Raw genomic sequence first — 23,456 nt, forward strand, 5'->3', positions numbered from 1 at the left:
ACTAGAGCAGCTCCCAGGTTTGGATTGAGTACAGTCCTTGGCCATGGACTCAACTGGCTCTTGGTTGGCCCCCGATCTAATATGTGCGTACCTTTGCCCCTGCAGCAAGTGAGATTGTGCTTGAGTTAGGGACCAAGCTCATCTGCAGAACTATTTGTGATTTCTGGTCGTATAACTGAGATCAGAATAGGGGGCTTTTGTGGGAACTTGAAATACAGTTACACAGACACAGACACAGTTACACAGATAAGCGTAACCCGTACCACTACAGGGATGAAGTTTTCAAAGATTTCCTTCCGTTTTTTCCGTTAAATTCAGACATTATTTTTGCTTTCTTCAACTTGAAAAACTCATGCATATCTTAGCGCTACTGGAAGTGCCTCCAACTAGGATGGACTACCTGATAGTTCCAGGTAAGCAAGATCTGCACCATTCCTCTGCTTCTCCCCTATCTCCTTTTCTTATGTGGACCACAGTTCGATAACACAATGAATCAGACTTTAATAGTGGTTTATTTGATTTACTATCAAGGTCCTGTGCACCTAAGCTGATAGTGGAAGGTAAAGTATAAGATAAGTGCATAGCAATTTGGGAAGACCAGGAGGTAATTCCCTTATTCAGAGAACCCCTTCATTGCCCTGTTGTGCTCAGTGACTAGCTCCGCTGGCTTCCCTTCTTCTTGACATGCAGTGCTTGGAGCTCATTCAACACACTTAACAATTAAAGGCAAAGAGTTCGAACTTGTCGGGCGGAACACGCCCAAGAAAGCAAAGTATAATTTACCCAGGTTATAAAATGCATTCCATTCCACACTTGTTTTGACATTGTCCCTTGGAGAAAAGTATTTTATCTCATGAAGGAGTCTCATTGCTGCTTTCCTTGTCAGGAGGATGATTGCTCCATAAGAGTTCAGCTCCACACAAATCCCACAAGGCAAAGATTTGTAAAGCTCCTTCTCGATCCAAATATTGTAGTTTAAGTTTCACTTTTCATGTTCTTTAAAAAGCCACAGGCTACTAATCATACACCTGAAGGAACAGAGGTCAAAAAAACTGTGAACAAGAGATGAGAATCAATGTAGACCTTCCTCTGACAGTAAAGAAAACTGTAGGAATATAGGATATAGGGTCAAGATAGTTATTGTGTGAGGTGCATTAGCACTTCTGCATAAACAAACAGAAAAGAAGTGAATAGTAAAATTCATATAGAGAGCTGGGCTGTCTTGGAAAATGTACACCATAGTGTACAACCAGATCCCAAGTATGATGTCCATCTGTACCAATTACACTTCTTTCACAAAGAATTCATAAGTACTGATTCTCTTGTGACTGATACCAGTTCTAGATTAGTTTACATCTATCAACATCAACAAATTTATTCCTGGGTTATACAGTGGTGTGCGAAAGGGAGTTATGGCAGTGGGATTGCAGCCCTGAGTTATAGTACAAGAGTGGAGAACTAGCAGTATCAATAATAGCAGAGATTTCAGAAAGGTCAGTCAGCATGTTATTTCTGTGACAGAACAATTTAGTTCTCTCTGGTTTTTTTACTCTCTTGAAAACTGATACTCAGAAATACCCAAGAATAAATGTTAGTGAGTAAGTATAATGCTCGTTTTCATAATGTAACATTCATCAGTTTTCCCAAACCATGCATGGAAGAACATATCAAAAAAACGTTGAATACAGCCACCCACACTGCAGTATATCATTTCATGAGTTATCACAACGACACACACATCCATGGTAAGCAATTAATGAGGCTGCCTGTAGTCTCAGTCTCAATAGACCCTTTTGTTTCAGTTCTCTGAAGTAAACAGGCAGCTTTTTCTTCTAAAGCTGCACTTCTTACATGGATTTTGGATATGTGTGCCACGAATACCACGCTGGAAATTGTAAACTTTCTCCTTTTAAAAGAATTGATAATATCCTAAAAGTTAAAATTTCCACACAAAAGTAAAAAAGTCCACATATATATATATGCAGTGCCATGGAGGCAAATGTGATGTTTCACATGTTTAAAATTAAACAGGTGCTAAGTTGTTCCACTAAAATTTGTTCTGAGATGAACTTTAGCTATCATCATTTCTCAGAATTAATTTTTCAGAGCTTGGATTATTTTATCATATCAGTTAAGGTCAGCATTGACACAGACATGAATTCTATCTTTGGTTGTTTAGAACAAATGTACTTCTTCATATGGAAAAAGTCAAACTGGAACACATTATCTGTGGCCTAATCATAGCACTGCAAGTTATATATAGAGATTGACTCATAAAATGCTATATAATAATCAGCTTATAATGAACAGAACATCCATGAAAAATGCCAGAACATCAGTCCTGAGAACTGGCATTCTTTATCCATAAAAAAGCACAGATTAGTTGGCTCCAGCTTTGTCTGTTTTACTCTCACTAACATGCCTAAAGCCTGAACAGAATTAACTTCCTTTTGGATATGTAAACCTAGTTCACTTCCTTATTGAGAAAGTTAATGTGGAGGCCAATTAATTCCATTCGTTTTATGATCCAGATATCTTCCTTTAAGGAGTTTCTGCGAGAAATGGTAGCAGTGAAGCAGTATTGCCAGTCATTTGAATAAGTAGTTCTCAAAGAACAAATAATTTCAAAGAAACAATGACCTGGATCAACTAAGTTTATCCAGATCACCAATAGGTGAAAGGTTTCATAGGCATTTATTAATCTTGGAAGCATCATGCTCTTTTTGACACTTTTGAAATATGAAAATAAGAAAGCCATACAGATTTCTTAATGTGAAAGTCTGGCCTGGTCATTCATTGTCTGTGTAGTTTGATATTTATCTATTTCCATTTTGGACATGCACTCTGGGGTAGCAGATTAATAAAGTTCTTTGAAAAATTCAGGAACTTGAAAATCCGCAAAGCTCCCGGAACAAAAATTTCCAGGTCAGCAGTTATTGTACTTTTGAGAAATCTGGAGGACAGCACACATTTGTACTACAGCTTATACAGATTTGGTCAAAATCTTACTCAGAGTAGCACTGTTACAGATCTTTGGGTCCACTAAATCTAATTTGTGAAATGACGTAGTAAACACGGACCTGTGATTTGTAATACAGAAGCAATTAATGACTTCGAAATAGCTGATTGCTGGGCTGTCAAGGTCAGTTCAAATAAATAATATCCCGTCTCTTTGGTTGTCTTTAAAACTTAAATAAGAAGATGTGTGAGCAGCATGATACACTTGGAATTGAACAATAATCCTGACTTTCTGTTGACACTTGTTTCACATTGACACAACTCCATTGGCTCTAACGTCATAACGTTAGTTTATAATTCCATAAAAAGAGACTTAGTGTATATATTATTAATGTCATAGCAGCTTGGGTAGATCTACCCGCATGGTCTCAGAGGTTAGCATGGGCTGCCGAGGGCTGCCAAGCCTCCCCAGGAAGGGGGCAAGCACCCCGCCGTCTTGCAGTCCACCTTGCCCTGCGCTAGTACCGAGGATTTCTGGCTGTCCCAGTAGTTACAGCAGCGTGAACTGCAGTCACTGCAAAGTACCCACTGCAGCAGGATTTGCAGAAGAGTGACATTTTCGCATAGCGCTGTATGATTTTTCTTACTCCATCATTCATTCAGCCAGAGGCAGCGTTAACTTGGCACAGACAGCGCGGTTTTGGTAACGGGCAGACTGCTGTGTGCGTAACTGTCAGGCTGCCTGTCAAGGTGTGCTGGGTAGATGGCTTTTTTTTATATATACATCATTTCTTCTGATCTTGCGAGGGTTCAAACTATTTCCATCCCTCCTCAAAACTTTGGAAAGATTTTATCTTGCGATAACGGATGAGAAACAAAACCATCGCATCCCTGGGCTCCCCGGTGCTGTGCGCGCAGGGGAGAAGCATGCGCTGCTCAGCCCGTGCTGTGCCGCAGGGAGCCTCCTCACCGACCCACGCCCACGACACCCGAAAAGGTTATACGGAGGGAAAGGGCTTAACACATTCCTGAATACTCAGGATAGCCCCGATTGCAAAGATAGCATGGTGGTTAATGGTTAAATACACAAAAGGAGTGGGAAGTCAAAGCTCTGTGCTGCAGGGCTTAACTCCTGTGAGCCTTTGCCTTGCCACCTGGTGCAAGCCACCTCTCGGGGCTGGCCCCGTGCGGGGCAGTGCCCGCTGCTCCCTCAGGCCAGGAACGGGGCTTGGAGGAGTTACCAAGCCAGCCAGGTGAGACAGGCCCTGAAGGAAGACGTAGCCTGGACACACTCGTGGGCTTAGGCATCTGAACAGTGCCAGGAATGAACCTTTAGAAAGTCTCGTTGATAGAAGTGGGGCAGTCAAATGGTATCAAAAGTCCTGATAAAAGATTTCAGAGTCAACCACAGTGAGAATCAAAACCTCTTTGAGTCTTCAATGGCTACAGGTTACAGCTATCACCAGCCCCACAATCCTTCAGCTCTGCACCCTTAGCCATCTCTACTGCTGCTGGACAGAACTGCAGTGCTCATGCTCAAGTGTTGTTACTTAAAGGTGTAGTTTTTGGCATGGATTATTGATATAAGAGAACGTACTTGAAGAGCAATGACAACTTATAGCAATATAGATTTTAAATGACTGATGAGCAGGGTAGAAGTTTAAGTATTCTCTCTTCCAGCTGTTTCTTCTATTCTGAATATAGGCATGTAAGCCAAAGAACCTGGGGGAATCATAAAGCAGAAGGATTTTAGTGCTTGAATTTAAGTAACATGATTGTGTAAAATTTCAAGTTGAAGCCCAATAAGAATATTAATGAGAGGGATGAAAATACCACAGTATTTTTCAAGAAGTTACCCTGAAAGACTTGCAAGATTTTTGTCACACTGCAAAGACTTGAGAATAAAATTATGGAAGACTCTTTATAGAAAAAGAACATTATTTTATTACAAATTTGACTATTACAAAATTGACTAGAAAGATTCAAATAATGCACAAATTGCTTTACACATTGTAATATTGCTACATTTACATGTCCAAGAAAAACCAACACCAAAGGAAAACAAACAAAACAAGAGGCCGACAAATGCTAAGATTTTTCATCATTTCAGAATATAAAAAATAACCATTAATGGTTACATATATAAACCCGCACTTGAAACTGCAGCATGGGAAAAATACTAGTGACCATAATAACTAAGACTGTATTACATGCAGGGCAATGACCACTTTAACCCTTCAATACAGGTATTGAAGTCTCCACAATAAATAAACCTCTTGGAAATGTTTAGGTTCCCTATTTCCTACAGTGCTTTGAAACACACATTTTACATTACTCATCTGATGAAGTAACTATCCTGTTAGGATAACCATTATTTATGGCAGAACCCATAGGATTCCAGTGATTCCATTTATGGATGGAGCCTCTCATACAATAAAAGGCTACTAAGATTTTTGTAATAAAGACGTGATGAGACAGTTTGTGTGGGAGCTGGAGGCATAAAACACTATAGGTCTGAGTGGAGTATGAGGCAGTCACAATATTGCAACTGTTAAAATTTAAGTACTGTGCAGGCACGATGAATAATTCTGATTATGTAGCTTTGTCCTTACTTCCCTTTTATTAAGGAAGGGAAAAAACTTAAGGGAAAATATACTTCTTCCATTATCCTAATTTTTAATTCCTGTTGTTAGCCTTATTACAGACTGGCAGCCTAATTCCCTGTTTAATTCATGAGACAACTAGTCCAATAAGGATTAAGCAATTTTCTTTTCCCTTCAACTGAGTTCTCAAAGCACTTCATCTGAGCTAACAGGGCCAGTTCAGCCCTGCCTGTTGTTCCCCCAGGTGTCCCAAGCTTGAAACCAGCTCTTTTCGGCTAGCCTGTTGACCAGCCTGCAGCTGTAATAATTTCACTGTGTGCTAATAAGAGCTATATATAACCGCTCCACAGCTCATTATCAAACTTTATCCTGCAGAATCCCTTGGCTGCACTAAATTGCTGTATTTCCACAGGTATATGAATGTGCAGAGTATTTTTCTTTCCTTTTGACACTGCTAAGTAAAGCTGAACTAACCACATTTGCCAAAGAAACACGAGGGGAGCTTTTGTCGACACTATTTCCATCTCTCAGTGGCTGGTCAAGGGGTGTCTGTTGCAGTTTCTCCACTGGTTACCACAGGTTTTGGCTTTCCCCAGGGGTATATGTTGTCTTCAGTAAAGGCAGCAGTAGGATTGTCATTTGTCTTCTATGACCTGTATGGGAGGGGGGAAGTATATAAGTGATCTGTTATTTAAAGGAAACAGAGCACTGAACAACCTTCAGAATGCAGTTAATACCCTCACTCAAATCATATTGAGTGATTTTTCCAGTGATATTGGCCAGCGAAGTAGTATCCCACATACTATTTAAGTAGCACTTAATTTCTAAATTGAAGTCTTAATCCTATATCTGAGGCCCAATTTCTGATTTAGATTGGTATATAAATAAGCTAACAAAAAGCTTGTGAGCAGGGAAAATTTAACATTCAAATTTTTGAAATTGAAGACTCACATAATGAACGGTGATAGAATGGTGCAAGCTTACGTAAAGATGGTTCTTTTGTTCGCCCTTCAGCCTAAAGTCTAAAATAAGTTTTCTAATCTAAGCTCTTTAGTCTGGTGTACTATTTCTTGACTAGGGCATTTTCTTTTTAATTTGGACACCTAGAAGACAGCGTAAACACAGATGCTCAAAAAATCAAATGCTATTTTTCAGGAGATATATTCTAGAAATAGAGTGGAGAATTGCATTATGCTATAGCAAAATAATGGTTATTTTCCCTGGTAGTACAGATTTGCTAGTTTTTTCCCCACCATTCCTGCTCTTCACCACAGACAGAAAACATGTTCTATGGCAGTTTAAAACTAGAATGTGAACATCAGAAATAGGCCATACAAGACTTGCTGTTTTTATTGCATAGAATAGTTTTTTTGTTCGAAGTAATGAACCATGATGTCATTTGATAATCTCACACTGTAAGAATAGAGCACTGGGGGGGGGGAGTCTGTACTCTTTCACTCACAGTTCTACGAAAACTTTAAGTGAGGTTTGAAGATAAGTCTGTCATACTCAGGAGGCCCTTCCGTGCATACCTTAGCGTCTTTGAAATGCAATGGGAAGCTCCCGGTTAGGAATCAGTATTCCCGAATGGAGTGTTTCTACTGGCTTGCTGTCAGTTGCTACAATTTGGTATTTGCGAATGAGCTGAAACACAAACATTTGCGTTAGCATGCTTTGGCTTCTAGACTATCTGATTAGGATAAGTTTTGAACAATTGTGCATTGTGTGAAGACTGCCATTTGCAAGTACTTACCCAGCAGAGGGCTAAATGAAGCTGTAGTTCTGCTAAGCGACGTCCGATGCACATCCTCTTCCCCATGCCAAATGGAAGATGAGTAAAAGGGTTTATTAAGTTCTTCTGTAGCCAGCGCTCTGGTTTAAATTGAGTCCAGCCATTAAAGTACTCCTCATTGCAACCCAGCGCATGGGTATTTATCATTAGTACTGTCTATAAACAAAGCAGTAGACACAGTCTCAATTACAAATTGGCTTATAGTTGCTAAGTGAATCAGCTTGTTAGTGGGAAAGTTTAATGTAACAGTACAGATGAGGCAGTTTTGTCTAAAAAAGTCTTGTAATTCTCTAAAGATTAATTCAAACACAGTAAAGGTCATTTTCCTCAGAAAATAGCATGGAAAATCTGAAAAAAAATCTTGAAATCCCACACCAAAATATTTTTGTCTCAATTCAACAGTTGTGCAGGCAGGTACAATACCATGAAACTACCTCAGGACACATTCTAGAGAAGTGATTAGGTAGGAAGCTACTGAATTATTTCAGTCTGTGAAATAAAACATTAGAAAACCTTAGGAAAGAAAAACAGAAAACGGGAAAAAAATGAGACAACCATCCTTCTGAAGTCAGGGCATCAGCTCCTCTAATTTAATTTTATCCTACGTTTCAACATTTTTCAATTTATGGGAAATCTTGGCCCATATTTCTCATTCAAGCCTTATTTGGGAACTAGTCCTTCAGCAAAGGAGCGAAATATGACAAGCTTCAGTGTTTTAGAGGACAGTTAAAGATAAACTGCAATGAAATATTTAAATAACTAAATTGACTTACTCCTTTGGGTAGTACATAATCTCCTAGAACCATTTCTTTGTCAATAGTGCGAGTGGTAAATGGCACAGATGGTGTTAATCTGCAGTGAAAGAAACAAAATGTGTTAAATTCCCAGGATTTTTTCCTTCCTGTATGTGTAATAGTTTACTCTAAATAGCAAGATGCCCAAAATTATAGGTACTAGAAAATTCTTTCTCCATACTGCAGATTAGATGGTAAAACTGGTCATTTACTTTTTGCAAGTTATTTGAAAATTTTACCTCATGGATTCTTTCAGACATGCTTTTAGGTAAGGCATTTTCTTCAAGTTCTCAGCACTTGGACTCTCATTAGCAGCCAAAACACTCTGTATTTCCGTAAAAAGTTTCTGCTGAACATGTGGATTGCGCGAAATGTTATACAAAGCCCACAGTAAACTATTGGCAGTCTGAAACAAGCCAAAAAGAAACATAAGACCTCCACTTACGGTGACAGAAACACAAGTTCCCAGAAGTTCAAAGCAACATTTTTAGCATGAGCACTTTATGGTTGGCCACTGCCTAATAGGATTTTTTAAGCCTGGGAGATTATGACTTATATCAGTTTTTCTCTGAGAGAAACCAATAGAAGAAAGAATTTTTCCAGGTAAAATTTCAATTGCATTTAGGCCACTGAAGCAATTACAAGATGAGCTTTTTGTTCTCTTGCAGGTTATGGAGGAAAGCAGAGAGTTGCAAGGCTGCTAATTTTAAAGGGCTCTTGAACAGCCAGGTTTACCGTTTCAACTCCCGCAATCTGGAGCTCGGCAATGGCAGCATACAGCTCTTTCTTGGAAAGTTGTCCTCCGGAATAGATGTCACACAGGAAATCCTCGTGAGGGTTTGCAGAATGTTTTTCCAGTCGACTGTCAATGGACTGCTTGGCTGAGGAGGGAAGAACAGGAGGTAATTAATGGAAAGTTGCTAAAAATGCTATCAAAATAAAAGTGAAAATATGGCTCACATGCAGGATTGTGAAAGAGGATAGCAAGCTGTGCTTTGGTTTCAAGAGATGAGCATTGTACCAAATAAATAATGTTATTTTCACATTTTAGGCAAACACTAAACAGTTACAAAAATTGTTTATAAACAGAAAGAACATCTGAAAACTACTAGGAATTCCATATTGTAGTATTAGGAAAAGAAATCAGTGATGTGTTGAGTGACAGATTTAGCAAACAGAAATCCAAGTGTGTAAAACCTACTGGCTTGGATTTTCCAAGGGGATCAAGATATTAAAAACCAAAGAGATTTTTAGTGCTCAGGCTCCCTGAGGAAAGTTTAAGCCTTTGATTTACTATGGCAAGGTAAAAATAGATGCCATTTCTATGTGCATTTTTCAAAATATAGTTGACTACATTTTGCCCACCCTTTCTTGTGAATATCCTGATTGTTAAGACCAGCTCTTAGTAAGGAACTATTCATGTCAAGTGAAGGTGCCAAGCTCTTTTTTGTTTTTTTTGGAATAAAACTTGTTTAAAATGTCTTTCTTAAAAGCCATAAACTAAAAAGCAATAGAATAAGCGCACACATGACTGGCATGAGAAACTCCCCTGAAGTATCAGGTACTCAAATACTTAAGAGAAATATGCCACTCAGCATTACAATAATCCAAGGACCAAAACCTTGTTTAATCTTTAGCTAGAATTATCACAGACTAGGAAAAAACTGAAAAATATAAACTTAACTTCATATCTGGCATTAGAGTAATTTTTGCAATCTTGAAGGCCAGTCTATCTTAATAGACAGAAAGTTCTGTCAGAAAACCAAGTTGTACCTTATGATTAATTGCTTCTGTTTTAAGACTTACAACTATGTTCCAGGTTACTCAGAAAGCATGATTTCTTTTTTAGTAAACAAACCTTTGTTGTGTGTGAAATTCTTATTTCTCAATAGTGAAACTGCCCTTCCTTTTCTCACTCATATGCCTTGCCTTTAAAGTGATATACCCTTTCCAGCTCTATACTTTTATGATAGTCTCGACTGCACTCAGCTTTGCTGGCACCTTAATTTCTGGGGCTTCCTTGGGTATGGGGTGTTGCCACACAACCAGCGCTGAGCATTAGTCAGAAGAAAACAGTGCTCCTGTGTTTGGAATCAAGAGATTTGTGGTCAGCAGCAGCAAAGGTGTCTCAATCTGTGCTCAGGGGAGCAAATGACAGCAGAGTTAGACATAGCAATTATAAAGAAAGTTAATTCCACAAAGTAGGAGACAGAGCAGAAGGGAAAGGAGAAAAATTATGTTAAAAATAATAATAACCTGTTTTAAATATATTATCCCATGCTTTAGTGTGAGCTTGCCAGACTTTTGTATTCAAACCCTTGTGAAGCTCCACTGGGGTCACCATCATCATTCCAAAAGTAGCCATCATCTGTGGTGGAGAAACAGCTTTTGAAATCTTTCTTTAAACTACCTACTTGTAATTTGTGAACAAAACTAGACTGTACAGTAGAAGGCAATTTTCACTGGATCAGAAAGTCAGGGTTCTGATAGTGTTTCTGTCCTGGATAGAAAGGGTAGGATTCACCCTAACTAGACCTCATTGAGCTAAAAAATAGGTACAACCAGTGGAGAATAAGAGGTTTTAGGCACCTGTTTTAGAATGATACAAACCATCCTTTGGCAGGGCCTCTCTCTCCATTGAGAGCAGATGGAGCTGAACAGCTAGGCTAGACCAGATGCCTATCTTTTAGATGGCTAAAATTAGTGAGATAAGTATCACTAAAGTCCAAGTTGCAGCAAGATGCACAGCATGTGTGCTTGCAAGAGTGACTAACCTCCAAATCTGGCATATTTGCATAATCCCACACAACTCCAGAAGTCCCACCTAGCACAAATAGCAATGTTGCACAACAGGTGTCTATGAGGGAGAGAAAAATTAACCAACCAACCTGACAGCTGTATTTCAGGGATTACCCCGATGTCCATACAGCATTTTCACCGCACGGGTTTAGGCTCTTTGTCAATTGGACAGTCAGACGGTCAGTTACTAGCTTTGCACATTTGAGTGTGGCCTCAGATGTGCAAGGATGCCAATACATATGCAAAATAGAAGCTTGAGTTTCTTTTTTCAGGGGACTTATTTAAACTGCTACCCTTTCAGAAGAATCACTACAGCCCCAGGTAAAGACTAAGGCGTTTCTTCCATACCGTTTTCACAGCCTTGATGAAGTTCAAACCTTCTTCTTCTACATCATGCTGCAGGAGACCAAACCTTTTCCCATACAGCACCAGGCAGATACCTGTTGTTAAGCAATATTCTCATTAAATGATATAGAGGAGAGGGTGTGTAGTGTCCACCATTAATTGTCACCACACCATTTCAATTATCCCTATGAAAAACATTCTCTGCTCTAGGATACATGCCTATGAAAAAGGTAGTTCAAAAACCTTCTGCACAGCTGACTTAGACCCGCTGTAACAGTACTATCTAGCTGTCGTGCCCTTTCAGCAGTACCTCTTCACAAATGAGGGAACCACTGGACCCCTCACACGAGCAGCAGATCTTTCTGCCAAGCATGGCTGGTGTATTTGGCAACTAAGCTATTAAGCAGCACTCCTGGAGAGAGCTGAGTGGCAAGGCCCAAAGAGGCCATCTAGTGCAGTGTCCCCCTCCGCAGCCAGAAATCACCTGCCAACACTGGCAGCGTTCCACACCCCAGCAGCTTCCATCTCTTTCCATCTGCTTTCCATTTTATTTTTTAAGCTGACACTTCTTTCTCCTTTCCCAAAGCAGCCACCACCACCACTGACAATGGAAGAACACATTTTCAGGAGCTCAGTGCATGGGTAACCATGAGAAGCCAGCCCAGAGCAGGAGGCATCTGGCAGAGCTTGTTGCGTTAAGCACTACGCCTGGCCATGCTTTTTTGTTGAGGACTTCGGGTGTAGCTTTTCCTTCTGCCCTAAGTCATTCCTGGCTGATGCTTCCTTAATCTACTCTGAAAGGCTTCTGAAGATGGAGACTCCTTTCTGGGTAACTATCTGGAGAACTGCGCTGCAATTCCCACAAGTTTTGGATGTATAAGTCACTATCAGTGTTTGAAACTTCATACAAGCCACGTGCACAGTCAGAGAGAACTGGAGAGTTTGTGTGGTTGATGATGAACTTTGCATGTGTACTGGTTGTCCCCTGGCTTTTCTGCAGCCCATTTACCATGGTATTGTAGCTTACAGTTCAGAAATAGATAGCCTACACTGTCCTCACTGGTTTCACTCTCTCTGGAACGCCATGACAGGTAGAAAATGCATACCATTCTCAGGAAAAAACAAAAAACTTACTTTCAAATGACCATTTGTTGAATTCTGAATATACATCTTCAATTTGTCCATTGTGGTTACAGAGATCATCCATTCTATACATGAAGTCCTCCAGGACCTAAGTGGTGGAGAGAAGAGAGGAAAAAAAGCGAATAAAGAGGAGACCAACTAATAGAAATCCTGGGTAATTTAACATTTTCATTCATCTTTTAAATAGATGACAATCTCACATAAAACAGGAATACTTATGTTTCCTGTTCTTTGAACATGATTCAATTTCCCCTGTATTAATATATGTTTGGATTTTGCATGACTCTCATCCTCTTGCTGTTTATACTTGGATGAAACAAATTTTCCTCCGTGGGGATGAAGTGCTTCAGTCAGACACCGGGATAACACCACAGAGTTTCACAATAAAGAGGATTAAGCTGTTTAATCACAGATGCTCCTCAAACTCGGTGAGGAATGTAGAGGTTAAAGAGGGAGCTGTTCCCTGGGAGAGGAATACGAGAGCCAAGGGGTAAAGGCACAAAACGCTGAATGCCAGAAAAGTATGCCGGAGCCCTGCAGGAGCCCGTGTCACTGCGGAGTAACCTTGTTGCTCTGAACAGACAGCCTCAGCTACAGGTTTCTGCGTGGTCCTGCTTTTGGTCAGACCCTGATAATACTCTAAAACTATGCAGGGAATAATAGGTACCGAGCGATTAACTCATACTGTTAGCACTGTGGAGCGGCTCAACAGCTATCCAGGTAAACCAGATCACTTGATCCGGTTTTATTTCCCAGGCTTCCAGGAGCATGGGGAGAGAGAGAGTTTCTCGGAGTCGCAGTACCTCATTGATTGTGGCATCCAGCTTCACAACTTCCGCGGGCTTCATTAACTTCTTCTGAAAGGCGCTTCTAACCCTCTGCCAGTCCTTTCCTTCCCTGGGTTGAAGTGAAGACAGCAAGGATGAAAAGAGAGCGTAGGTTAAATGGAAGAAGAAGAAGGAAAAAAAAGTGCAGCATGTGCAAGAAGACGTCACTGCTAGCGGGGAGCGGGCACGGCACGTCGGCCGGTCCGGGCTGCCCGCCCTCAGCATCCCCAGAGCCGCCGGAGACCCTCCCCGGCCGGCTGCTGCCGCTGCCCCGCGCCACTTACAGGATCAGCAGCCCGTAGCCCTCATCGCGATAGTCGCGATAGGCTTTCCAAGGCTTGATCTCCAGGCGCTGGGGGCAGGCGCTCTCCCGCCGGTACAGGGCTTCCAAGAGGCAGGGGGCTGCGATGTGGACGGAGTCGAAGGCCCCCAGCTTCATGCGGAAAATCTTGCCAAATTTCCTGTGGTAGTCGGCCTGGGGGGGGGAGCGGAGGAGACCGCGGTGAGCGCCGGGCGCCCCCTCCCCATCCCGGCCCGGCCCGGCCCGGGCCCCCGCCGCTCACCAGCGTCTCGTGCTGCCGCTTGAGCCCCCCCTTCCAGAGCACGTCGGGCAGGCTGCCCATGAGCGGCCAGCGCGGGGGGCCCGGCAGGGCGGCCAGGGGGTGCCCGCGGCCCCGCGCCGCCTCCCGCGCCGCGCACAGCGAGGAGGAGGAGGCGGCGGCGGGCGGGCGCGGCGCGGGGGCTGCGCGGGCTGCGGGGGCTGCGCGGGCTGCGGGGCGCAGCGCGGCGCGGCCGCAGGTGAGGGCGGGGCGCCGCAGGAGGATGCTGCAGCCGCCCATCGCCGCGGCGAGATGTGCCATCGGCCCGGGCGCATATATGTATATATAGCACCGGGGAGGCTCGCTGGACTTTAATCGGGGGCCAATGGGAGCTCGGGGTGGGGTGAGGTGGGGCTGGCCCGGGGAGGCTGCGGGGCAGGCGGTTCGCGGAGGGTTCAGGCGAGGCGGGAGGGCGCCGCGCCAGAGCCGCGGAGCCTCGCGGGGCGGCCCCGGCCCCGGCCCCGGCCCCGGCCCCGGCCGCGCCGCCCCCGACGGCCGCCAGCGCCGCAGGTAGCGGCCCCGGCCTGCGCCACCCCCGGCCTGCGCCACCCCCGTCCTGCGCCCCCCCTTCCTGCGCGCCCCCCCATCCTGCGCGGCGCCGCCTCGAGCTCGCCCAAGCGCTCTTCTCGGCCTTTTTCTTTTCTTTTCGTTTCTTTTCTTTTCTTTGCTTTTCTTTTCTCTTTTCCTTTCCTTTCCTTTCCTTTCCTTTCCTTTCCTTTCCTTTCCTTTCCTTTCCTTTCCTTTCCTTTCCTTTCCTTTCCTTTCCTTTCCTTTCCTTTCCTTTCTCCTTTCCTTTCTTTTCTTTTCCTTTCTTTTCTTTTCTCCCCCCTCTCCTCTTCCCATTTAGCGTCTCAGAGGTGCGAGGCCGCCGGGACGCGTCTGCGGGAAGCGTGGGGTCCCCCCCGTGCGCCGGCGACTGACCACACAGCCTTCCTTTGGGCTCTGCAGTTTACAGGGAGGGGATAAAAAGTCAGGGAAGCCGAGGAGCAGCGAGCTTTGCTGCGTGGACCGTCCTTACCCCATCTGGTGACGAACTACTTGCTTATGAAAAGGGCATGCGAGTGCATCACCTGCGAAGGCAAAATTCCCTTCGCTATTAATTCTGGCAGCTATTAAATTCTGACAAAAGCCAGCTGTTGACACAAGAGTTTTAGTCGAAAACCACACTGTAGGATAGAGACAGCCAAAGACTTTCATGCTAAGTGGAGTCAGCAGAGGTGGCCAGCAGGGATACAGCAGCTCGGGACACCTCTGTGCTCAGCTCTCCGCCCCTCTCTTCTTGCAAGGGCAGTCAGGGAGGCAGTGGATTTTGCTGCCATGGATACCTGTAAACCACACGTTTTTCAGGAAGGACAGGCATACTATTATAAGGACTGGATCTTCTCCCCCCACACACTACCTTTTTTTCCCATCTTTCTCCGGTTGCATTTTGTGACTCAGTTCTTCATCTCCTTTATTTAAGAAGCTGGTGGTGTGATGTGGAGTCTGCAGAAGGGTGTGTTAGACACGGGATAGAGCAGGAGCCAGAAGGTAGGGTTTAACTCTGAACCCGAGATCAGCCTGTGAAGGGTGTGTGTGCACGTCTCGAAGTCAAATTAGTAACAAAAAAAGGTGGCAGTGAACAATACAGAGAAAAAATGGATAATAGCAGGAGCAGGACATCTCACTCCAGAGTTTTACTGCAGTTTTTCTATGTCTTCTCAGCGAACAATCCCTTCCTTTATTTCAGTGTTTTTCTTCTAGGGGCTCATACGCAGGCCACAGGATCAGAGCACTTTCTAGGTGGGCTGTAGTGATGTGCTTTGAAATTAAAGCTGGTTCAAAGGCTTGCCTTTTTTTTTTTTGTTTGCTTCGAACCAGTTCTGAAAACACATCTCGCTGTCCTTGTAAATCAGGTGCAGTTCAGGCTTCATTCAATGGTAAGTGCTGAGAAAACAGAAAAGAGAAGAGACAATCTGTGTGCTCTGTGGACACCTGTCTATCTGAGGAATCAAAATGAACTCATTTGAAGGGTCACAGCTCAGTGCCTGTGAAATGATGTCTTTAGAAGAGTCTGGAATAGACAAGTCAAGACTAAACTGGGCACAGGTCAATTTTTCCATGTTCCTAGCTGCAATAGAGATGAAACCACCCTGTTAATACGAAATCTTCTCTATTAAGCCATTTTTAAGTTACAGAATGGAAAAGGTTTTACTGAACTTCTGCGGTCGTGATGTAACTTTCTGGCAAGGACACTTGTGTATCTGTAGCTCAGCTAGGCCTGGAGCTGAGAGAGCTAATGATTGTCTCAATTTCTGGTAAAGTGCGGTTCTAAGGGCATTTTCGATCTTCACTTCTTCCACCCCTCCCTTTTAAGAGATCTCAAAAACAAGTCTTTCAGCAAGATCTTCTCATGTGACCTTTAGAGCATATCAAGGGTTATTTTAAGTGTCAAGTGACTTATAGGGTTTTCGAGCTCAAGAATTGTGGCCATACCCTCATGTGAGTTCACAGCCTAACTTGTCCCTCCACAGAGGTAGCTGTAACGGGAGCATGTCACCATCGTCCCACAGGTGTCTATCCACAGGACCTTCTATGTGTGAGGTCCAAACTTTTCTAATAATGGTGACGGCTAGTGACAACTGCAAGTGGAAGACCCTGTTCACTTTTACAACACTGACAAAAAGTATTACTAGGTGAAAGACCAGGAAATATTTTCTGAAAATCAAGGCTAAACAGTGTGTGATACATACTCTTCTATGCTTTTTCTTTTGCTACAGAAAAATTGTGTTTTGATTTCCGAAGCTTCAAATGTCAGGAGAGGATGTTGTTCAAAAATGATCTGCCAAAGTGATACTTCTGTAGAAGATCCAAGGTGGACTGTTGTAGATGTACAGAAACACTGTATTACAGCCTATCTTTTTCATCACTAAAACATTAATTGGTACCTGAAGTCCTGGTTTTATCGCTGCTTCCAAAGCACAAGTGATTGCTAGACCTACCTCTTGGGAAACAGTAGTAAAATATTCTTTAAATAAGGCTTGAAAAACCCTCAAACTAATAACATCTCCCCAGGCTTTATGAGACTGAACTGTGATCAGAAATCTTACTGCAGGAAAATAGCTGAACTTCCAATATTGTAAAAAGACCCAAAAGCATTGAACTAATGCACAGTGAACTGACTGTTTTTCATATAGTGAACTTCAAATATACTAAACATTATCAAACCAACTCCTCAGTCTGAAGGAGTCATTAACTGGTAGTGGATTTTCTTCCTTAATACCTGTAATTCTGGAAGGTTTCTTATTGCGGCATATTACACAATTCCTGTCTCCTGATCACTACTCTTTCTCCTTGCTGGAGTAAGGTTTTTACTATTTTCACCCTAAAAATACTTTCAAAGTCTTATGTGTTTTTTTAAATGCTACAACTTACAAGTGCCACAGGAGAATGGGTAGACTAGGTAAACAGTGTATCTGTCACGGACAAGGTATTTCACAATGCTGAGGAAGACAAACTGAACGCAACTTGTAAACTCCAGTGTCTAAACACAAAGCTGTTATTCCAGATTTTTAGTAATGTTTGCTTATACACTTTTAATTCTGTGTCTCTTTCTAGCTGAGGATCTTAGAGTTTTGTAAATATTAATGAATTGAGCCTCAGCCTAGGAAATGGGAAAGTACTGTAATTCCCATTCTACAGAAGAGAAACTGAAATGTATTTGAAAATCAAGATCACAAAGCTATACATAAGCCCTCAATATAAAATGAAAGCAAAAGAAACCTTTTATATTTTTACTCAAATACTAGTTTTATAGCACTAAACTTCTGATTTCACTGCATACGAGATGATTACACTCCTACATGATGCTAGTAGCTATGTGGAAAAATAGGTCTGCTGAGCAAACTGAGAACAGGGTAATCCTTAGAGAGGCATCCAGAACAGCAGAAAGGGAGAAGAATAGCTCAAACTCCACCAGCCAAGGAATCTTCTAGCTGGCCATGACCTGTTTGAGATCTCTACCTCTGCAATAAACATTGCAACATTTAATTACTGAAGAAGTCTCTCATTGGTAAGTAAGTATACGGTTCAAGAAAATTAACAGAGGTCTTTTGTCTTAAATTAAGTGCAGTTAATATTTAAATTTACCAAAAAATAAGTTTAATCACCTTTTCTATAAATAAATATTTATTATCTGCTTTGCATTGTAAAAGTAATGCTCACTGCAGTTCTCTCTATATGTTAAGCATATAGGTTGGGTGACAAGATGTTCAGTCAGTCATCTGGGAAGTACTTGGGACGTGATTGGCGCTTCCTTTTCTTCCAGTAACTAGAACCATGCGCTGGGCTTTTTCAAAGTGCTGTGGCTCTTTTAGCAATTTTACCCTCCTTGAGCTGGGAAGGGAATTGTTGTAGTGAAGGATCTGTGCATTAGGAGGCTATGAGAACGAGCGCCTGTTTACACATCAGGCTGAATTTTTCTCTTTGGACAGAGTTGGCAGAAGGCTAGAAGCTTTCTTCGCCTTCCACACAGCACTGTTGAGAGGCGCGCCTGGTTTAAAAAGAAGTAGAATTTAGGAATATGTAGGAACATCTCATTTTTGAAAGCCCTGAAATCATGATTTCATGACTAACCAATACCTGCAGGTGGATTCCTTCGTACTGCATTAGCGTAAGGCTAGGCCTGCTGCTTCTGTCAGTTGTGTTTCCCCCAGATGTTCATAACCCCCTTGCTTTCTCCCGTTGACACCCATCCTGCCCTTCTCTACTCTGCAGTTATTGACAGGCTTAATGTACGGTAGAACCAATCTAACAGAACCAATCTACATTTTATGTTTGTCCATCTAATTTGAGATCTAATTTGGTTACTTACTTGTGAAAGCATTATGTATGTTTATGACAGTGTAAAAATAACAGAGTCAATTTACTACTGATGTTATCACCGGGAACAGGAGCTTCTGAATTGAATGTTGGCTCACCTTCTCTCTCTTCTAATTTCTATTAGGAGAGAGAAAGACTTAATTATGTTATATTTTTCCATGGTTGATGGTGCAAGATACACTGTAAATTGGTTAAACGTTGTTTAGGTCAGTGTCACTTGTATGTTCAGAGGCAGAATGCAAAGCAAATCTTAGAGGACATAAAAAGGTATAATGTAAATAATATTTTCCTCACCACTTCAACAGAATGACTTATCCGCTCTTATACTTCCTAATGATCTGTGATATGTAGGCAGAGTGCACTTAAGTTTGGTCTGTGTTGAAACATCTTAGTTGTATAGGAGTATCAGCAAAAGTCCTTTTATATAGTTTCCATAAATTACCATTTAATTCCATTTTTGTGGTGGGCAATGGTGACTCTAGATGATGTAACTGAGAATCAGGCTAACGTGCATCCACATCAGTCTAAAGCTACAGACAGTCCTGTATAAATACACAGTATCTTGTTCTTCTAGGCAGGGTTTTATTAGAGTATCCTAACGCTCTAGAGGGCAGGAGGGGCCTGGGAAATGTTAGAAGGAACTGTGAAAGATTCTGCTTAAAGTCTAAAGAAGCATCTTGGTGGTCAAGTTTTGCCCAAGATTCAGGCCAAAGGAATCAGCTGAGATTTGCTGTGTTGTATGGAGACATGGAGGGTTAAACCTCTATACTTGGCAAAACGTAGATCCTCAAGCATCCTTAACCCAGAAGGAATGTAAATTCTTTAGGCATTTATATTTCCACCTATAAAGAGCCTGCGTGTCTGGCAACATGAATGTACACAGCTATCCACATTCTGGGACATTAATCCCTGGTGACTTTTCCCCATTGGGAAATTAATCTTGAATTTAGCTCCGCTTCCAGAAATAGTATACTTCAGAGAAATCATGTATTTGTACTTAATTTTTATGTGCAGTTATACATGTGATTGCACAAAAAAAGGTACAAAGGCACAAACAAAGACTTAGTGGAAGCGTAAGTCTTCCACTTAGACATTTTACATTATGTACAGTTGCTTTGTTCACATGCAGTTAGCAGAGACGTAGTACATCAGTTCTAGTACTGAAAAATGATGAAAATGTTTTCAGTTCTAGTGGTATTAATATCTCTACAATATAATTGAGTGATCCAAAACTGTTTGCAAAAGGCAAGGAGAGCTTTCAAAAGCAAGAAATGTTAAGTATTCCTTTAATTTAAACAGCACTTCAAATCTAAAATAAACATCAACTTTTATAAATCTGAGGCTTTTAGTTATTGTGTGACTGTCTTAATTGCCTAGAAAAAAAATAGCTGTTATCTAACTTCTTGAGAAAATTTGCTGAAGTTAGTTCTGCAAACACTTGAATCAGACCCAAACTCATGTAACTTACTGGATTTGTTGATTAAGGCTGTAATGTTTGCACAGATTACTTTGTTTTACTTTCGGTCTGATGGATGTGTTTCTGCTGAAGTAAATCTGACATCATACAAAGTCTTTTGTAAGCAAACCGATTCCTATTACTGACAGAGATTTTCAAGGCTCAATTTCTATGGGATGCTACTAGACAGTTTGTCAAAGAAGGGACACTAACAGTATTGCTCCTGTAAAATTTTTCTCAAGTTTATCTTATGATAATAAATATTTATCTCATTGTTCCTGCATTTACATCTTAAGTTATAAAGCACGCTTTATGAGAATGTTTTATAAACTGTAATTGTAGGAATACAGTCTTTCATGTGTTTTTAAACAGCTCACCAAAGAGCAATTTGTATTGTATTTCTAGAGCTTCACACATAATTTATAGCCTCTAATTTCGCTTCAAATACCAAAAAAGTGGGAGATTTTTCATGTTTTTTACTATCACAGGGCACTGTTGGAAAACTCAGTCACAACTTGCTGTTGGGAGCTTCCGTGCTGGCTGCAGCTAATGTCTTTTGAATGATACACAAAACCAGTTATGACCATTTGCAGGTGTTCAGAGGGAAGGAGTGTCAGCTGTTAGTGTTATCATGATTCCAGTTTGGTAATAATATCCGGCCTCCAAATTCCCCAGAAATGCCATATTTTTTACTAACTATTATGAAGCACTGTTGTGTTTCATGCTAGGGGTGGATGAAATGATCCTTGTCTGTGGCCTTTAGAGTCTTTTCTGATGAAAGGTTTAATAGATATCTAACAGATACTGTTATTACCGCAGTACATCTCTAAGATCACAAAGAAATGAGTTTGAACTTTAACTAGTGAATTGCTGTGAGCCCAGTGCATTTTGCTTCCCTTGTCTTCATTAGAGCCTTAGGAAAATATCAAAACTCTATCTCTCTTTACCATTAGTCAAGCAAATGGCACTTGGGTTATGCTTCACTGAACTCGACACCCTCTGGGCCACATCCTGGTTACTCCTATTCATTGCTTATGGAGGGATTAGAGCAGACTGCTTCAGCGGTTCATCAGATAAAGCCTTTGCCTGAAATCCTGCTGTTTATTTCAGTTTAAGTGCCTGGCCACAGAGCTCCCTAGGGAAGAGTTTAGTTTCCCCATACGTATGACTACTGAACACAAATATTGCCCTTGGGAAAACACTTAATATATTTATTGCTCTATTTGGTAGAGTATCAAATGAACACATCAGAAGCCCCTTAGGAAAAGTCTTCTCCAAAACTCTGTTGTGATTCTGCCAGAAAAAAGACAGACTTGCGCAGTTTAAAGGATGCTGAATAACAATACAGACAGGACACGTCACAGACAGGCGTCCTAAGGATTTGTAATGCGTTAAGAGAAAAGAATCCTGCAGGGTCATGGTTAAGCAGGGAGCTGGATTCTGTTCCTCCTTACAAGTAGTTTTTAAGAAATACACATCAAGTTTTAAAATTGGCAGTGGCAGTGCTCCTGTTAAAGAGGAAATTGTTTCTAGCTGTACAGGTATAACCGAAGACCTAATTTCAGGTAGTGTAGTGAGCAGTTCTTATGGATGATGAACCACAAAAATAAACAAAACAAAGCAAAAAAATCAAAGCCGACACTTCAATTGTTAGCCCAGCACGAACCTGAAAGGCTTCCAGTAAGGGCCAAAAAAAGTTTCTGGTAAACTGAGAGATGTCTCATCACCAGAAGCGTTTTCAGAACAGGATGCAGTGTGGAGTTACAGGAATACATAACTAATATTTTGGACCCAGGTGTGTTCCCTATTGGTACTGAGGTGCCAAACGGTGATCACGAAGGGCAGGGCTGCAGAAATAGCCCTGTATTAGCCGTATACCTTTTTATTTTATTTATTTATAAAACTAGTGCTGGGCAACAACTGTTCTGCTGGGCCAGAATCATGGGATTAAAGCACTATATTTACAGTACATCCTGCCCACAAAGGTGGAGTAAGGTCTCCTACTGTGCTTCACCATGAAGGGATTCCCCTGCAAAAGGGAATCTCCAGCTTCCATTTTAGACTGTCAGAGGCAGCAGAAACTCCCGCAGCTTAATGGGCCCAGCTGAGGCTGCAGAACACAAAGCCTGGCAGCAAGGGCAAAGAGAAATTTCCTTCACCGAGGGTGAAGTTTTTTGGGGATGACTTGAGGAAAGTAGCTGATATGATTTACTAAGCTCTAATGCTGGATATATATGAATACCAAGCAGGCCTTGAATGGCGACGTTGCTTTTGAGTAACAGGAGGGATTTTCTTTCTTTGAAAGAAGAAACCTGAGCATATCTGCCTTCTTTTCTTCAGAATACAAGGGAATGAAAATCTAAGAAGGGACCCAGGATTTGTCCTTTAAATAATTAAGACTTGCTTCATTAAGACCTGGTATTCCCTTTTGGAAAAGAATAGCGGCCTTAGAAGGCGATTTTTTTTTAAGTTTTTTTTTTTTTAAGTCCCATCCCTCCACCCCATGCTCTTACAAGGGCAGTCATAGGCATGCTGACATAAAGTAGTGTATATATATATATATGTATATATATATTAGATAAATATATATATTTATACCAGAATAAGTCATATTGTCTAATATTGGAAATGCTAGGCTACTACCAGAACTGCACCTACATGATATGGAAACTGTACCCCTCGATTTATACTGGTACAATTAGAATATTATAACTTTTTCCATCCTTTGCTAATGGTGCTTGATCCACTTCAGAAGACAAAGTCTTGGCAAACCAATGATTTCTTTTGTCTCCATTAAGTTTTCTCTGTTTCTAATGCATCCTGTATTAAGAAACATTTTTGATGTATAGTGTTTCAAGATGCTCAGACACAGGCAGTTACCCTTTTATCTGTGTAACTTGAGAGAAAAGGGTAAAGAGTTTGTGAGTCCAAAGCAAGTCAGGCAAAGAGCATGACAAGATTCTCTCCCACCGAGCTGTATTGCAAAAGGCAAGTAACATGAGGGGAAAATGTGAAAAGAACCACAGAGGAGACGTAAGACGAAGGGTGTGTGGGTTTTACACACCACAGATGGGATCCCACCAAGGTGCAAGATGGAGCTAACCACATCTGCAACAACAATGAAGAACAGTACAAGAAAGAGCAAGTCCTTTTATGCAACTGAAAGAGAAATGAGGTCACTGAGTTCAATGAGTTTATCTTACTCCACCACTAGATGTTTGCACTCGTGCACTGTTTTCACTTTTATTTACATAAGAAAGGTCTACAGTAAGTTACTCTT

General features: G+C 41.6%; 1 protein-coding gene and 2 long non-coding RNA genes across 4 annotated transcripts in view; 2 read left to right on the forward strand and 1 right to left on the reverse strand.

Moving 5' to 3' along the window:
* The window catches only part of LOC135330123 (uncharacterized), a 101,699-nt gene extending 91,677 nt beyond the window's left edge, over positions 1 to 10,022 (forward strand). For both annotated transcript variants that reach the window (XR_010391922.1, XR_010391921.1), the window contains exon 7: positions 8,816 to 10,022. This is a non-coding gene — a long non-coding RNA (uncharacterized LOC135330123). The remainder of the gene's footprint in view (positions 1 to 8,815) is intronic.
* On the reverse strand, positions 4,879 to 14,124 carry LOC112982887 (1,25-dihydroxyvitamin D(3) 24-hydroxylase, mitochondrial). The gene is made up of 12 exons (XM_026099613.2): positions 13,825 to 14,124; positions 13,546 to 13,736; positions 13,238 to 13,331; positions 12,426 to 12,522; positions 11,295 to 11,386; positions 10,404 to 10,515; positions 8,883 to 9,028; positions 8,387 to 8,553; positions 8,127 to 8,205; positions 7,315 to 7,509; positions 7,094 to 7,205; positions 4,879 to 6,214 (listed from the first exon to the last, which is right to left on the reverse strand). Exons 1-11 carry the CDS (start codon positions 14,119 to 14,121, stop codon positions 7,095 to 7,097), a joined length of 1,581 nt encoding a protein of 526 aa, XP_025955398.2. The 5' UTR covers positions 14,122 to 14,124; the 3' UTR covers positions 4,879 to 6,214; position 7,094.
* On the forward strand, positions 12,477 to 16,786 carry LOC135330124 (uncharacterized). The gene is made up of 2 exons (XR_010391923.1): positions 12,477 to 12,588; positions 16,620 to 16,786. It is a non-coding gene; the product is annotated as an uncharacterized LOC135330124 (long non-coding RNA).
* Positions 16,787 to 23,456: the final 6,670 nt, after the last annotated feature.

The sequence above is a fragment of the Dromaius novaehollandiae genome, chromosome 16, assembly GCF_036370855.1.
Source record: "Dromaius novaehollandiae isolate bDroNov1 chromosome 16, bDroNov1.hap1, whole genome shotgun sequence".
Taxonomy (NCBI): Eukaryota; Metazoa; Chordata; class Aves; order Casuariiformes; family Dromaiidae; genus Dromaius; species Dromaius novaehollandiae.

Bases quoted from the DNA above. Each gene is read 5' to 3' on its own strand.
- LOC112982887 (XM_026099613.2), bottom strand. From the start codon at position 14,121: ATGGCACATCTCGCCGCGGCGATGGGCGGCTGCAGCATCCTCCTGCGG. The intron at 8,554-8,882 runs GTAAACCTGGCT...GGCTTGTTTCAG, and splicing joins AGATTGCGGGAGTTGAAACG to ACTGCCAATAGTTTACTGTG. The intron at 7,206-7,314 runs GTAAGTACTTGC...TTTGTGTTTCAG, and splicing joins TTCATTTAGCCCTCTGCTGG to CTCATTCGCAAATACCAAAT.